The sequence below is a fragment of the Stegodyphus dumicola genome, chromosome 8, assembly GCF_044657685.1.
Source record: "Stegodyphus dumicola isolate Sdum_Otavi_A_Nest chromosome 8, ASM4465768v1".
NCBI classification, from domain to species: Eukaryota; Metazoa; Arthropoda; class Arachnida; order Araneae; family Eresidae; genus Stegodyphus; species Stegodyphus dumicola.
Window position 1 is genome coordinate 156537277 of NC_140775.1, and position 18473 is coordinate 156555749.

The 18473-nt window shown below is 29.7% G+C and overlaps 1 protein-coding gene across 2 annotated transcripts in view; it reads right to left on the reverse strand.

Moving 5' to 3' along the window:
- The window catches only part of Taf1 (TATA-box binding protein associated factor 1), a 121596-nt gene that overhangs the window by 89260 nt on the left and 13863 nt on the right, over nucleotides 1-18473 (reverse strand). The window contains exons 4-8 of one of the 2 annotated variants that reach the window (XM_035349867.2): nucleotides 16722-16844; nucleotides 12118-12395; nucleotides 8561-8749; nucleotides 4347-4526; nucleotides 864-998 (exon numbers count right to left, since the gene is read on the reverse strand). In XM_035349867.2, the coding sequence (XP_035205758.1) occupies nucleotides 864-998; nucleotides 4347-4526; nucleotides 8561-8749; nucleotides 12118-12395; nucleotides 16722-16844 (905 nt within the window). Of the gene's footprint in view, nucleotides 1-863; nucleotides 1002-4346; nucleotides 4527-8560; nucleotides 8750-12117; nucleotides 12396-16721; nucleotides 16845-18473 lie in introns of both variants that reach the window. The other variant, XM_035349866.2, reaches the window with a different exon arrangement.

The following is an 18473-nucleotide window of genomic DNA, read 5'->3' on the forward strand; positions in this document are numbered from 1 at the left end:
ATTTTCCTGAGTGGCGCTTGGATAACATTTCTTTCTAGTCTAATACACTGATTTGCCAGAATTTTTTGCTTGTTTAGTGTGTAATGTTTCTAACAGATGGCGCTAGTAATCAAGTGCTATCTGAATCTAAGTTAGAATTGCAAAACAACTGGTTTCAAGGTTAGGTTTTACTGAATTCTTTTACGCAAGTAAAGGCACAAAATTTCTTTTCACTAGCTTGGTGTTCCAGCTACTGCAAATACTATTTCTTTTAAATTTGGAGCTGAAATAAAAGAAGAAATGAATTATAATGAGCAGCTTATAACCGAAGATAACTCTGATATTGAATCTGAAATTTCACTAAATGATTCTGGAAGTAATGACAGTTTGTTGTCTGGCTTCTCTAGTGATGAAGAAACAGAAAGTATAAATAATCTAACGCAAATTCGAAACTTTTGTGAACTTGTTATTAATAATCCTTCTTCCTTGATATTAATAATTCTCCTTTGGAATTGAACAGATATGTAATAACAATAAAACATTTTAAATTCTGACATCTATTTTTATAAAGTGTTCTTTCTAGTTCGCTTACTTCTTCGAAAAAAGCCAACTTTAAGGAAAAATGTGCTTTTTACGATGAAAATAAAAATTAGCATAAATCATTAAATTCAACACCTGTAATAGTTCTGACTGCTGATTTGGGTTTATATAATGAATTTCTTCATAAAAATGTTTATCAAAAATATGTTTATTTTTGGTCATAATATTACGGAAAAAAGAAACTGTTAAAAAATTTTTCAAAAAAAAGGGGGGGGGTGGCGAGGAATTAAATTTAAATTACACTAAATTTTACATGAATAGTTTTACAAAAAAGTGTAACCTACAACTTTCTTGACTTCTTCACCATTCCATATCACATCATCTTCCCACGGATACAGTGTAACCATAAAATAAGCATCGTCTGGATAATTTTCATCAGCAAGAGGATCTTTCACATTATTGTTTAATTCACTTGATTGCTGCTAAAATCAATGAAAGACAAGCAAGGTATAAAATCAACATGTCATAAATTAGTAAACAGAATCAGTCACAAAAATCTTACATGCAAGTTCAATTTATGTAAAACATTTCAAAATTTCTATTGATTTTAATTATGTTATAGATCATAAATAACTCTGACACTTAATGTTAGCCTGTCACATGTTTATGCTGTGTTTGCTCTTATTTAAATATTTAATGGAGATACTTTTTAAAAATATTCCTCTTATCATTACAAGCAACTTTTTACAATAAAAAACAAACATACATTAACCTTGCTATAGTTCCATTCCCCTCCTTCTATTAGTTACAAAACTGTTCTCAAAGTTCTCATAAGTTCAATACCTTAGTTTATTTTCTCTTTAATCAAAACAAGTCATGAATCAGTGTTTTAAGAACCTGTGTTAGGTATGAATTTTTTAATAATTTATAACATTTCTTGTTTTTATGGCTTATTTGGTCTACACAAGATAGCTCAAAATTTTGCATTAACGAACATAAATATTTTGTCACAGAAAGGTTTTTTTAATAAATCCTCCATAATAATCATAAATGATCTCTTAACAACTCTGTTAATTTTTCTTCTGCTAAAAATTATGCAGAACCTTATTTCCTTCCAAAATTGCCTCCTTCAATGGATAATTTAAGAACTCTTGCTATAGACATTCAACAAAACCTAAAAATTGAGTTGTCAAAATTTTTTTATCTTAATCCAGCCATCCCCAAAATATTTTACTTAATTTACTTCTTTTTAGTCCCCTTTGATGGTACTCCAACTGCAGTTTTCATTTACTTATTTAATTTATTACATATTATAATGATGGAATTTTGGCATAATAGTCATTAGTAATTTACAAATTCCTGAAGAAACTATGTTCGTTCAAAATTCAAATAAGAGGTTTGCCATTTGTATTTCTGGCCTAATAATGAAAAAACAAATATTTATGATTGAAATTGGGTTTATTGTTTTAAAAAATATTCTCCTTGAAGATCAATACACTTTTGGATGTGTTTGAACCAATTTTTGAAGCACTTCTCCCACTCCGATCGAGATAACTCCAAAACATGCGTTTTGAATATATCTCAAACACTGACTTCGTAGTTTATTTTTGATGTGCAGAAATAAAAAAAAAAAAAAAAAAGTCATTTCAATGACAGCCAAATCAGGACTGTATGGTGGATGACCCATCAATTTGATGTTTTGGCCAGTCAAAAATTCCTTTGTTAGAGCTAATGTGTGAGAACTTGCTTTGTCATCATGAAGAATGATTCACCTCTTCTTCTTCTTTTTTCGAAGTTTTCCAATGATTTCTGGAAACAAATAGTTATGTGCCATTTGGAATTGACTATCCCACATTGCTCTAACACCACTGTCACCAGATGACCGGTATTGCCAAAGAAACAGACAACTAACTACAGTCAAAAGTCGTTAATTCGGACACCCATAATTCGGAATGATCTATAATCCGGACATCAAAACTAAAAACTTTCTGCGCATGCGCCGCGTTGACACATGCGCATAAGTGTTTACGCGTGCGCGTTTTATGTATAATGGACGTATAAGCAAAAATTATCTAGTTATCTATTTCAGTTAATGTTGATGATTGCGTTGTTCCTTAATTTTTGAATTGGATTCGGCTTATTATTTTTTGCAGACTGTAAGAGCAATTTTATAAAAGTAAGCTTAAACTTTCGATTATATCAAATAAAATTTCCGATATATATTTGTTAATATGTAAAGGATCTAAAGCTAAAGTATGTTTTGAAATCCGAAATCTGTTTATCAATTTCACGCTGCTCGGCGGGGGGGAACGCCGCACCGCGGCGGGCGCGTAATGAATTGGAAGTTGATTTGTCAGCACTATCCTTATCTTCAGCGCAGATGTTTTTATTTGGCTTATAATTCCTTACCAAATGTAGTATTTCATCTCGATATGCTCCGTCTTTGATATGATTTAAAACAAGTTCCTGGTCATTATAATTCGCTTCCGATAGCGAAAAAAAGTAACTGAGGTTATTGAAAGCGAAAAAATTTCGATTGACAAATTAGTCGGTGTTCTTGACACAGCAATTATAGGACTTGAACAGCGGAACTTTGTAACTGAACAAGAAATTATGTCTGTTTAATAGAATTAAAGAGAAAGTATTATCACATGAAACGAAGCAAAACTTAAACAACTTACATTAAAAGAAATGTTTAATAAAGTAAACAAATAAATATTAAGCTTTTTCTTTTTGCAAATTTTGATACCCTTTAGATCATAATTGTTCTTTATTTCATAAATTACGGTTTCATATTTTTAATTTTAGAATTTCTACATGCCATCTTACGAGATTTAAACTGATAATCTATAATCCGGAAAAATCGATAATCCGGAATCGCCGAAGTCCCGACGAGTCCGGATTAACGACTTTTGACTGTATTTGCTTCAATGTACTTGTTCCACGAACAGCTTTTGATGGATTTGGCTCATTTTGGAAGACTCATACAATTGACTTCTCTTTGTTTTGAGCTTATATGCATAAATCCATGATTCATCACTTGTGTAGATGTTATACATAACCTTTGATGCCACTTGAACATGTTTTTCCAATATTTCCTTGCACTAATTGACACGAACCTTCTTTTGAGCATTTGTCAGATTATGCGGGATCCAATGCGAATAAATTTTATTTATATTCCTGTAATATCTTATTGATACTAATCATGCTATTGCCTAAAGATACCTCAATCTCATGGTATGTCACATGACGATCTTGCTTTATCAGTTCACATACAACATCTATATTTTCTGGCACAACAACTGATTTTGGACGACCTTCACAGAATTCTTTCTGGAGCAAACATCAACCATGATCAAATTTGTTATACCAGTTTTTACAGTGCTGTAGGATGGTGCTTTACTGCTGTATAAAGAATTAAGTTCATCAAAGCCCTCTTGTCTTGATAACCCACATCAGAAGTTACAAAAAAATAATCCCACAAAATGTTCAGTCAATTCCAATTTTGGCCCGAGATGAATTTTTCAATTTACTGTAAACAACACAAATCACACTAAAATGGCAAAATATTCTGAAGAAGTTACAGTTAAAAATATCAAACTTTCGAATGGGATTGTTTGCAGTCACCTAGCAACATTTACTGTTGCCAAGGCCAGAAATATAAATAGCAACCTTCATATTTCTTTAAAATTAAAATTATTCAAAGATTAAATTTTATGCAGCATTAATACTGAATATTTTATGCAGCATTAATACTGAATATAATAAAAAGAAATAAAACCTTGAAAAGCATATGCTTAACTTTATAATAGTAAACCTTTACTTACTTCCTTCAGCCGAAATCCATAATCAAAACCTTCTCCACTTTCAGGAACATTTAACATATCATACCAAAGTTTTGCGGGACCAAACCGCCATGCTGCAAAACCGGGAGAAAGTTCATTTGTCTTATATGCCTCATTTTTTGTACCTGATCTGTTTTTTTCTTCTGGTTTTAACAGTTTTGCCTGTAAGACAATAACATTTAATTCAGAAAGTAAATTGATTATAAATGAACTGTGAAATATAAATTGTGAACTGTGAAAATAATTTCAACATAATATAAAACAATTTAGATTAAACATAACGTAAACTATTCAATATTGACATTTTACATAACTTCTTTTGCCATATTTGGAAAATATTTACTCAAAAAGCATTAAACGCACAATGAATAAATTACCAAAATTCAAGCCCCGGACTCTAAAAAAGGAGAACTTTTTGTCTTTATATTAATATGATTTTTCCCATTCAAAACTGTAAATAAATTAATACAAATCCTTGCAATTGAAACAGGAAATATTATTACAGATATCAACCTCTTTATATTACACAGTAATATGAAAATTAATCATTCCAGAGCTCTATTGTCCAAGTGTTTTTAAAAAATTACAGATACATGCAGAAAAATTACATTAAATACATTTATATGAAAATTTCAAAATATACATTTAAAGAAAACTGATAACAATATACATAAAATTTTTCGTTTGAAAAATCAGATAAATTTGTAAAAAATATTTACAACACAGTCTACAATTTTTTAATTTATATCTTTTACATAACATAATAAAATATTCTTATTTATCTTACTTTTGTAGTAACATAACTTTCACTAACATCATCACACAAATTAAATTTAAATTACAAAGTGTGAAAGCTATTTTGGCATTGTCATTTAATCAACAGCCATATTATAGGTGGACCCCAATCACTGTTTGATACTTGTATATTTTCAACAAAAATCTCAGCTTTATCCAGTTTCTGGTAGTGTTTTGATTAATGCATAAACTTTGGTTAACTTATCCCCCCCCCAAAAAAAAGTATCATTGGTAACAACCATTCTACAAAGTTGTGCTCAAAAGAAAAAAAAAAAAAAAAAAAGAAAAAAAAGAAAAAAAAAAAAAAAAAAAAAAGAAAAATATGTATTAGTGTCCCAGATTTTTCTATTCCAAAATATTTGAATTTTTTATTGTACATGTTAGTTGCAGCATATGTATTCATGCATTCTTTGTGTCTTTGTTTAAAACATTTTGTTGCTTTGTGGCTGCGAACTGTAAATGTCAGAGAAGCAAGAATGAAAATTTGATGAACACCCTAGAATCAGCTTCATCAAATACACAAATTATATGACGATAAAATAAAGAGTGTTGTGTCCACATTTTAATGCCTCTTTACTCATGGCTCAAGAAGTTAAAAATATCATTAATCAGCAACTACATACCATATATATATGCAGGTTTAGTTTAAGTTTTTCATATTTTTCCGCCATCATTTATCAAAGCAAGTGCAGAAAGATGATGATCATTTTAAGAGTTAAGCAGATAAACACTAAACTTAGAATGCTAAATTCTCTCCAGAAAATACAAATATAGCACTCAGGGCCATCACTGATTAGTACTGCTGATTCAGGTCCATAGAAATTATAATGATCACATTAAATTTTTTTAAAAATTAACACTTTTGTTTAGAAGTCAATAAAACTAATCTTTATAAAATTTTGAATTAGAACTCTTTACAGTTACTTTTAAGTTAAGATTCAAATAACATAAAAAGGTTCAAAGATTCATGTTTTCAAACCTTCAGTCTTCTATAGAATTTACTGGATTCAACTATTTGAAAATTTCAACTTTGCAGAATAAATTTTCTGATCATTCCATTATTATCCTTTTGGTTGTCATAGTTTCCCATACAATATTTTGCACTTTAAAAGATAAAATAAACTTTTAAAGTTTATTTATTTTATCTTTGAATGCACTTAAAAAAAGGAGTCACAGAAGACTAAACAGCAAGGATAAAATTAAGCTTGCAAGCATTTGCGAATGCATGTTCGTGTATCATGTGACTGCGGGGTTCTTTCATTGGTCACTGTGTCTGGTTTAACTAGCATCTGGGAAACTCAACATCATAAGTACATCAGATTTAAAGCACACATTATAATACACACTACTATGCAATTATATTATACTATTATATGGGATAGGATTTATACTTATTTTTGTCTTAGGGGTGTGCAATCAAAAAGTTTGAAGATCAACAGTTTAAATATTGTTTGGCATTACCTGTTTTGCTTCTATCACTTCATTTTTCATTACCTCATACTTGTTCCCCAGACTGGGCATGACAATAGTGCGCAAATGAACAAAATGACATGAATGACTTAATTTAAAATATTCCAAATTCTAAATAATGAAATTCAATAAAGTAAAAAAAAAAACAAACCAAAAAAATGATTAAATGGAAAACGCACATGCAATTGTTATGCAGGAAAGAAACCAAGTTAAATCTGCAGTACTTGACACTGAGAAATACTCAAAATAAAAAATACCCTACGGTATTATGGCTTTAATGGTATAGAACTTATTAAGATTACCCCTTAAATTTCATTGAAAGTTCTTAGTTTGATATCTTGTTTTCAATTATTATCAGCAACATTTAACTATATTGATAGTAAAAAACAAAACACTATACTAATAAACTCTCTCTCTCTCTCTATATATATATTTGTATATTATCAGTTTTCTAATCAGTAAACTAAAAGCATAATAGTACAAAAATATTACTAAAATGACTTTAAACTGAGGATTTAAAAGTTATAACATGTATAATCTTCTGAGCAGCAAGGCATTAAGTTCACATTTAAATAAGAAATTTTATTTTTATTTAAATATGATAGTGAAGCTATATTTATTATCAATGATGCAGAAACAAAGATAACAAATATAACTTTTAAAATCATCAACTACCTTTGCTAAATTTTTTCTTCAAATTTAAATGACCAAATACATTCACAATTCTTCAAAAAATTGTTTTTTGAATTTTGAAATTATAAAACAGGGCATTTCATTTTATGTTATACATAACCTGATAACTTGGCACTTCTGATAATTTTAAAAAGAAAGCATCTGCTAAACCATTTTTTTAAAAATCTTTTTTTTACTAAATCTTCCTGCCAAGTATCAAAAGCAGTTAATGGTAAGAAGATTTTCTTTCTTTTTTTTCTATATTCTTATAATTAAATTAATCACAACATATTTATATCTTATATAAGATCACATGAAAAGGTGCTGAGAAATAATTTAAGTTTGAATACAATCTTGAGTTGTATGTTTTTGCACCACGTATGAAATTATGATATTTATAAAAAATATAATTAGATACAATTAACTATATCTAATGATTTTATAGTAATTGCTGAGAAAAGGTTCTTCTCCCCTTCTTATTTTATATTCATGATACTAATAACTATAAAACTGCAGTACGATCCTAATTATTTGCCTTTCAGTTATCCAAGATATCATGACAACTTAATCTGTTACTATTGTAGTATGTGTTTCATTCCAGGTACATTGTCAATATTGCTTCAAAATGAGACATTGTTGTCAGGACATGACTTTATACGACAACTTTAAATAACGTTTTTGCAAAGTAACTCATTGAACTTTAAACAGATCAAATAATTTTATTTCTTGTTTTACAGTAAAATAAATATTATGTTTTATTATAGAACTTTTATACACTGTGCTAAGAATCAAAAGAAACTTATCTCTATTTTGTAATGGAATAATTTTTTGACTGTAAACTTAAAAATATAAAATTACATATTAATTTTGAAGTAAAATCTTTTACTGCATCAAGTTTGCTATTTACTGGAGTTGCACAAAAAAAATGGAAATTTCTAGAAAATTAATTATTAAATTTTAGAGAATATTAGATTATAATCTCAGAGATTAGATTCAGATAAATTTTTATGGTGCATGTATACTTTTTATTTAAATTATTCAGCATAATGAAATACATGCAAGTAAATAAGATTATCATAGCAATATTCTGCTATTTTAAATTGAAACATAACATAAAATTTACTTTTTTAGATGTTTACTGACAAACTACCCTTTGTTCAATTAAAATTTCCAATGGTAGCTATTTTACACATGACTCAAGGGCAAGAATTCATATGACACATTTTCCGAGCTTTAAGAGAAAAAAAGTTTTAATTTACTTCTTCATCTGATTCACAGTCTTCTGGCCTTGGTGGAGAATCTGGGATATCTAATGTCCACTTTTTTGGTTCTTTTACAAGATCTGAATCATCACTAATTCTTTTCTTTTTCTTCTTTTTAACACCTCGCCAAATCTGAGGTAAACTTGATGGCTTCCCAGGTCCAAAAAGCCGAGAAAACCTCAATACCTATAATGCAAAAGAGGAAAAGGGCTTGAACATAAAAATCTATCGTTTTTTTTAAAGCAAATGATTCAGTGTATTCCAGTTGTAGTGATATTTAAGTATAAAATATGTATTTTTTCAAAAGAATCATAAAGATAATGCAAGAAATAATCACGTAAGCAGCTTTAATTTAATATAAAAATAAGAATGCTACATGTTTAAATACAACTGTAACGCATTATACAGTGGTATATCAACCTACTGCTTTTCAAGGTAATAAAGTGAAAAAATAATGAATGCAGGAAAATGAATGAGCCAGAAAACTATTATATACTGTAAATAAATGACTTATTAAAATAAGGGCACCATGTCAAACTGCTTTATAACAGAACATCATTCTTTGTCTTATACTTTTAAAATGAATTTTGTCTGAGGCACCTTTTCATGGTTCAATGCTTTTACAATTCACATTGCTTCTAAAAAATGCTTTAATATTTTACAAAGTGAAATTTGGTGATTTTACTTGCACATTATAATCTTCTATCTGCATATCTCTTCTATCTCTTAAATTCAAACTAAAATCTAAACCTAAAACTTCTGAAAACTAACAGAAATAAATTAACAGAAATTGATTTTTGCATTTTCGCAGTGGCTAACAACATGGACTTGATTCTGAGATCTATGCATGAAGCATCACTATATTACTGTGCTTCCGGATTCAAAGTACATGTAGAAGAAAATAAATATATGCTTCACTTTAAATCCCTCTTTAAACAATTCACATGGAAGTGCCATGCTAAAACTTTTATTTTCAAACAATAATCATACTAAATTGACAATTCGGCAAAGGACAGATGAGGAAATAAACATTATTTATATAGAACTTTATAAAGGAAAGTGATGATGAATGATAGATACAAGATAGCAATTGGTGTGGGAGCAATAGTCTGAGGTGTTTATGTACCAATTATGGGACTCATCTATTTTGCTCTCAACCATTTCTGACACCTCAAAACAGTGCAATTTCTTTTTTACCGATAATGCATAAGCATGACATCACTACATACTCATAAGAACTTTGCTTTGGTTTTATGTGCAACCATGATTTTCAAACCAGAAAAGGCTTTATAAGGCATGTTCTTAAAAATTTTCAATTCAAAGTTCTTAAAAATTAAAAATTAATTGCTATTTCTCAGTTTTTTCCCTTGCATTAAAAAAAAAAATAAATAAATAAAATTTGGTATCTGCCATCTAAAGAACAGCAAGCAATAGAGTATTTTAAAAATGGCAGAACTGGTTATATTGATGCACATATTCAACACAGTTGAGTTCATCAAAACGGAACAATAAAAAACTTTAACACAGCACAACACCACATATATTCATATTCAAGTGAATTTATGGGCACCGAGTTCATAAAAAGTTCCGAGTTCATAAAAAAGGTGAAAGTTTTGTTGTTATTTAAATTTCACTATGGATTTTGGACTACTGGAATGCTTGACACTAGTTTTAATGAATTTTTTGGTCAGATTATTTCAGAGCTCATAGTCATTGAAGTTTTTATAAACCATATTTATAAATTGTACCTATTGATTATCTAATAAATAAAGAATGATCTTTCAAACTTCTACTGGAGTCAGTGGTAGAGCTTCGGCGTGATATCTGTCAATATTCTTGGTCGAAGGGAAACTATGTAAGTACTCTAATTACAAATGTATGAATGTGTTTTTTTAACATAAATACAGCAACAGATGAATAAAATGAATCTATAATTAAAATAATTTGACTGAAAATTATTGTTTAATGCACAGCTAACCTAAAGTATATACCATGTAATTCTTAAAAGGACACATAATGACAGAAATCCACTTTCAGATGGAATCCATATGTTCCAGTCACGTAAAAAAATTATTAAAAAAAGGAAGATATCAGTACAAATGAAATTATAATTGTAACTGTCTTCCAATATTTGCAAAGTACATGATTAAACTTCGTGTAAACAAATTCTAAACATTCTCTAAGCTTAATCATTCTACAACACATATAAAGAAAAAAAAAAAAAAAAAAAAAAACATATGTATAATAAATATATCAATATTATATAATTAATGAAGTATTCATGTATTTATTGATTAGAGATATTTTTAAATAAACTTTTCTGAACTAATTGCTTAGTAAAATTTTCATTTTTTCTACATCTTTAGTAAAAAATCTGATGAAGATACCACAAGATTTTCTCATACAACCTACTAAATATTCTTTTTAAAACAACAATAAACTGACATTAAATATGGTTAGATATTTACAACAATAAACTGATATTAAATATTGACAGATATCTATTGCTAAACTAATTACAATTGTTTTTGAGGTATGTGAGATCATATGTAAACTGCGGGGGAAAAAATAATAAAGGGATAGTTCTATATCTCCCATTCCACTGGACCAATTGACAAAATTCAAACTACATTTTTCATGTCTTGATTAGACTTATATATGACATACCAATCTTTTTCCATATTTTGATTCTAAGACTCAAATTATGCCTAAATATTAAATTTTGTAAAATTTGGTGCGAAATTTATGGAGAAATTTAAAAATTTATCTTGCTGCAATTTTTTCAGTTTGTACCAAGAATAATTCACTTGGCGAACTTCTTAATTTACAGAAACTTATTTTCCTTTCCCCTTTTTCATTGTAAACGGGTGGTAAAAAATAATCGTTTATTATTTCAAATAATTTTAACAAAGTGCATACACCACATTTGGCATTATTATCATTTATAATAAATTTCAAACAGTGCCAAAATGTATATTCACGTATATCTTAGGAAATTTTGAATTAAAAAACTGTAATATTTTGCAGGCATACTTAGAAATACACCTACTTTAAGATGATGGTAAAAATTTTATAAATTATAACTCAAAATGTTTTTCAAAAATTTATAAAAATTATTTAAAATATAAATTTTAAAAATAAATCCTAAAAAATGGGCAAATTTTATTTGGAATGAAACTAAATTTTGGAATGTGAAAGAAAGAAACAATTAACTTTAATGAAAAACATTCATATACATAATGACTTAATAGTCAGAGTCTCTGAAACTGTTTTGGAAAATATCAGCAAATAGCTATCAGCAAAGTATAGATTTTGATAACAATCTTTTGCATTCTCTCCATTATGTTAAATTGAAAAATTTAAGTAACGCTTAAGATACTGTGGAGTTCAAAATGGTTTCATAGTGGCATCAATCATTTCAAATCTCTTATTAAGACTTATATCCCCCTCCCAAGACAAGACAGCCCTCAAAAGCTCTGCTATTTCTAAACTGTCTAGAAATCCGGCAAACATTTAGAAAATTGAAAGCTGTGATATATTTATATTTTACATACCTGACCATGTCTGAATTCTGGGAATAATTTAGTTACATCCATATTCTTGTATTTAGAAGGAAGCATAGCAGCAAGAGGAGTATCTAATTTCTTTTCAACATTTTCAGTCTGTGGTGGCTTTTCTTCAATAAGATCATCTTTCTCTTTATCACAGAAATCCACATCAGATTCATCTGTGTCACATGGAGCAGTACCCTGAGTTCCATCTTTTGGAGGAGGTAAAGGAGGTGGAGGCATTAAGTCTTTGTCACTGGGCTTTACACCAGAAAAATCCTCCTCTAAGCAGGAAATATATGCAATACAAAATAAATGGTAACCTTTAAATACTATATATAGGATTTAAATACAAAAAAATATTTTTAATATTATTAAAATTTAAATAAAATTTAATACTTTTTGTTATTATTAATTACATTTTACTGCCAACTTTTATGGCAACAGAGATATCCTAGCAGCTATTCATGGTTTATTTCTATTTCCCATGCTATTTTTTATATTTTCACATATAATCATTGAGCACATTATTTCTGAACACTATTTTTTCAGTTAAGCATTTAATAATGACAACCAGAAGTAAGTACAATTTAAAGAATTTTATACTGATGGATCCAAAATCTACAGCTGTCTTTCAAGAGATTGGTATCCTTTATAAGGTAAAAATTTCCAAAACTGGTCACACATAATTACATTTAGGAAAGTATGTGACAGAGAAGCATAAAGGTGTGGCTGTGCATTATATACCTTTGGTGAATTAAGTATGCGTGAATGCTTAAGCTTATGTTTAAGCAAGTAGTCTGGCAATAAGAAAAGAGTTAAAGTGAGTAGTTTGTGTTTTCCTCCTGTACAGTGAGCACCATTTTTGTGAGCTTGTTACACCAAAAGTACAGATTAAGACTCACTGAGGTGTCTAGAATAAATCTTACAGAATAAGAAATACATGTATCAGGAAATATTTTTTCTTCATGTGAAAATATGTAAACAAATTGTTTCTATAATAACCATTTGTGTCATTATTAGCTTGACACAATGAATTATATATATGCAACGACAGAGGTTCTTGATATAAATTTGATTAAGAATTAGTTTAAGAGGAATAGAATATCCTTTTTGGCTGTGTTATGGTTTCATTTACAGTTGTTTTCTTGAAATGACAACTACCACATGCTGCAAGACTGGACTTATATAATACTAGAAACAATAGTTGATTGGTGTAATGGTGCAAATGTTTGCATTTTCCTGAATAAGTGTGAAAATTGCAACATAGGTGCCAAACGTAAAACTGAAAAAAATTTTTGGTTTATTGATATGAAGTTCATCATTTTATAAATAGGAAGAATTTATAATGAAACAGTCAATCCTCTGTATGGTCATTAAGACAACCACACCAATAAACCCTAGTAAAAAACCTCCTCCTTCTTCTATCTATCTATCTATCTATACTATTAAAATCTGTGTGCCTCTGTCTGTTTGTGTGTTTGTAACATCATCTCCTCGGGAACGGCTGGGTGTAGAGCTTAGCGGAAGGTACCGTTGGATTCAGAATGCCCGTGGCTCGCCGGATTGACCATCGGCATCTTCGTGCGACTTTAATTAGCCGAGATATTAATTAAAAACTGATTTTCTCCCTACATTTCCCTACGTTTTGCACTTTCTTTCACGGGTTTCCCCTATTTTAGGGATTTGGCCGAGTGCCAAATTCGTTTTTCTCGAATATCTGCGGAACGGCTTCGAGTTGCGATTCGAAACGCATATCCCCGTATTCGAAAAAAATCAACGAATCCATCGATACCGGTCCCATCTTCGTACGACAATAATCGGCGGAGTTATTAATTAAAAACTGCGAAAACGTTATTTCATTTTTCGGAGTGGCAACTGTCTCGGAATTAGCTGAGATAAAATTGCTTTTTCGAAAGCGCCGGGGGGATGACAATTGCTTCCGCTCGAGATTTGTGCTGGCGAAAGGTCACGTGTCAATTTCTTTTTTCTTATATATCTATGGAACGGCGCTGAGTTGGAATTCGAGGCAGGTGTCTGCGGATTCCAAAAAATTCTACGAATCCAATGATACCATTCTCATCTTCGTAGGACGTTAATCAGCTGAGATATTAATTAAAAACTGTGAAAACGCTAATTTTCGGGCTCATTTTTCCGATTGCAACAGTTTCTTGAATCGCCGCAGATACAAATCAAGGTTATATTCTAAAGTTGAATAAAGCACGCGATTGCATGTTACCTAACTGTATTTTAAAAATATTTCGTTAATGTAGGCATTTTAAATAAACAGCTGCTTTTCACAATTTTTTTTTAATTTCAGGTTAGGATGATTGTCACGTTAATTCTTTTATTGATATTGAATAAAAGTTATTATATTACATTAAATTTAAATGATGACGTTCTTGAAGTTGTACAACTTTAATCAGCTGGGATATTAATTAAAAAATCTGAAAAAGCTATTTTTTAAAAATATGTTGTTATTTTTTTAATAATAAATTTGATTTTTTGGAATAATATATTTTTTTATGTTATTAGATACGTGCACTTAATTTAGATATTATCTTTTAATGCAAATGATATTTTAAATAAGTTCGCACCAATAAAAATTAAATTCACACTTTTTTTTTTTTTTTTTTAGATTAAAGATTTTTCTTTGCTCCTTTGAGATGGTATACGGTAACTTTCGAATCCCGGTGAGCAGGCAGGCTACACTCATGTTTTTTGTGATTTTGCGCATATCTGTTGTGTATGCAGTGTCTTCTGGATGCATAAATGAATAAAGCTGAACTCTGGTAGTTCGGTCCTAATTTCGAATCCCAGCGAACGGGCTGGGTCCATGGGTGTTTGCGTGATTTTACGCATGTGCCTCGTTTGTATATAAAAGTTTGCATAAAACATGGTAACATGGCAAATAATTTTTTTAAATATTTTTTAACTTATTTTTAAATACTGTATCTTATGTGCTTACTCATTTTAAAGATTCTCCAACAAAATAAATATATTGCAGAAAATTTGTTTATCTTAGTGCACAATTTTCAATCATTTCTAGAATCAATAAATTCTAGAAATTATACATTATTATACCAAAATTACAAGAGATACTAATGGTTCAAGACAGGAAGCAGCATATTCAAGCTAATGTTAGAGTTTGGAAAAGTACTCTCATGATGAGACTATATTTTAAAACACCACAAGAGCATATTGCAAAATATGAAAGAACCAGACCTTAAAAATAATTCACCTTATACAAAAGATAAAAATGATCAAAATGAATAAATTTTTCATATTTGACCTAGATGGTGGACTCAAGCATTTTTTAATTTTGCTTACATTCTAGAAACCTAATTTTTCTCTTTATTTCCTTATTTTATTCCTTTATATCCTCATTCCCTTCATTAGTAAAATACTGCCAACATATTGTTTTCAGTTTTTGAAAAATTTAGCTAAAATTCCTTTTCTTATAAAATATGAAAATAGAAGTATAATTTTCTTCAATACAAAAGAATTTGTGCAAATTTGGGTAAAATTAAAATTTTTCATTTTTTCATTATGCTTTTGTTTTTTTATCAATATTTTGCTTCTTTTAGTAATGTAGAATAAAACAGTTGCTATACTTAGTGCTTGGTACAAACTTGACATTATTTTGGACTTTATAGCAATTTATTGCAGTATATATTGTAGGCACAATATAAAGGAATTAATACAGCATTCACAACATAACACCATATTTAATGTAATGTTTCTTAAATGCAGTCACTTCTTCAATGTACAAAGTTAAAAAAAAAAAAAAAAAAAAAAAAAAACCTCTTAATGACAAATAATAGAAACTTCTTAACAATGGAAACCTGCTATAGATTAAGTATTTGACTCTTCAAATCTTGGAAAAAGAAAATTTCAATTCTGTGCAATTTTTTTTTTTCCCTTTTCAGTTTGAATTCTAACCCCCAAAACTCTTAAACACTTTAACCCCCAAACTTTGTTAAAAAACTAAGTTACTGAAAGATACTATAGTTTACTGATGTCCAACAGACATGCTCAATAACAAGAACAATAATAATAATAAAGAACATGATTGTTGCAATTACAGTGGACTTAAAATCATCAATATCATCTCAAGATGGTCCTGAGTGTCATACTTTTAATTTCCTGGAGATAATTTAATATTCTATGTTTAGGATTCATTTCGGTTAACTCTTGAAATAATACTTTCCCTCTATACTTCAGTACGAAAGCTAAAAATTTGAGCTGCTAATTAAAACATTTTTAGACAAAATATATTGAGAAATGAACCACACAATTTAAGAATTTTAATTATGTATTTCATTTAATAAGTTTCATTTGTATATCCTTATTAAGTTGTTTTCACAAAGTGAGTTCTTAAATTTGTTTTTCTCTAAATGTAGGTTTAAAAATTTGTTCTAATTAAAAACTTTTAAGTTTCTCCCCTCTTACACTTATATGAAGGAGAGATTTGAAATTTTAGGTGATCAGAGATCATTCTCTTAGAATTTGAATTAGAGAAAAATGCAGAATTCGCCTATCTCCATTCTTGATAATTCATTCCCTCCTCCAAATATATTAAATGTATAAAGTATGTAAATCAAAAATACCTTTCCCATTAACAGCTGAGTAATCAACAGTAGTTTCATTAGGATGTGCATTTGGATCAGCATCATCAGCTAATTCATTGATATCAGAATAATCCACAGCAGATGGAGACTTGACATTACAATCTGTGAAAAAAAAATAATAATTTAGAATAAATACACTGTATTTCAAGTCTTTCAAACTTTAAAAAGCATTAAGTAACAATACTTTTTTATTTTGCCAAGACATGCATTTCTTAAATTTAAAACAACAAACACCTCAAAATAGTTTCCTTAAAGATATTTAAAAAAGAAGACACATATTTAACTCTATACTAGTTAATAGGAAACAGAAATTATTTAAATATATGGGTCATATAGAAATGACTGACGCAACAGCTCTCACAACGAAACTATTACACTATGTGAAGGGAAAACAAGTGAAATAAACACAAGGGGATGCGAGCTACTCAGAATGCATAGATGAAGCTGCCCGCAAGAGAAAGGTATATGTCAGTGGTCGTCCCTTTCGCCGTTGTCATTGAGAGCATGGACAGCAATGATGGAAGGTGATTATCATGGACAGCGTGGTTCCTATGGAAGGAAGGGATACAGGGTAGTGAGATCCATCATCGCATGGCATCGGTGTGTGGGAACAAAGCATCCTCAAGGCGTACAGTATCCTGTTGATTGGCCAAATTCAGACGTGGAGTGGAGACTGCAGCCAAAGGTGTAAGCGTGGGACGACCATACAGCATACAGCAGCAAATGTGGCAGCTGTGTTGGATTTGATCATGGTGGACAGGCACATAATGTTCAACAAGATGCAGCAAGAGACAGGGCTTGTGCAAGGAACATGAACATTGCAGGTGATTGTGCATGGGGATATCAAGATGACAAATGTGTGTGCAAAATGGGTGGACCTCGGACCGCAAACCAAGATTTTGGACTATATCTTGCTTGACAACATGAAGGACGCAGTCAGGGGCCAACAGGTTCTGCAGAATTGCATGCAATTGTCCATAAGTGGTGCACCAACACCCCACAGACTGGTTTACTAAAGCCCTTCAGGACCTCCCAGCCAGATGGCAGTAGTGTATTGACATGGGCAGAAGTTATTTCTAACCTGATGTACTATCAGTTTTTTGTTAATAAATTGTATTCTGCTCTGTGGCAGCATTTGTGTCATTTATTCTGTACGACCTAAATACATGGATTGCTTTAAATTATATTATTATACCATAATGCAAAATATATCAAACAACATTCCATTCCTTCCTGTCTCCATCTCTTTGTAAAATCATCATCGAATCTCTCCCTTTCTTCCTCATTTACATTCTCCCTTTTCTTCCTCTCTTCTATCACCTTATCTCCACTTTCTTTCCTTTATTAGGATTATATTACCCTCAATATTACCTATAAACTTTAATTTCAAAGTAACTAAGTACACTTACATTAAATATTGAAATAATTTAACGTTAATTCTTGCTAGAATTAAAAAAAAAAAAAAAAAAACGATTTAATCATATAAATTTTTTTCTATTCATAAGTAGAAGAAATTTCAGGTCTTGATCATTTAAGTGATCATTTGACGATAAAACCAACATTAAAAAGCAAAAATTTAACCTAAGTAGAAGACACTTAAATTTCAGTACTTTCTGACTGTATCACAGCTGAGAAGTGAACTTGTTGGTGATTGGAAAAGAATGTTTATTTGGGTATGTCTGCACCTATTTCAATAACACATTCAGTGCCAATTTTTTTATCTTCTTCTTT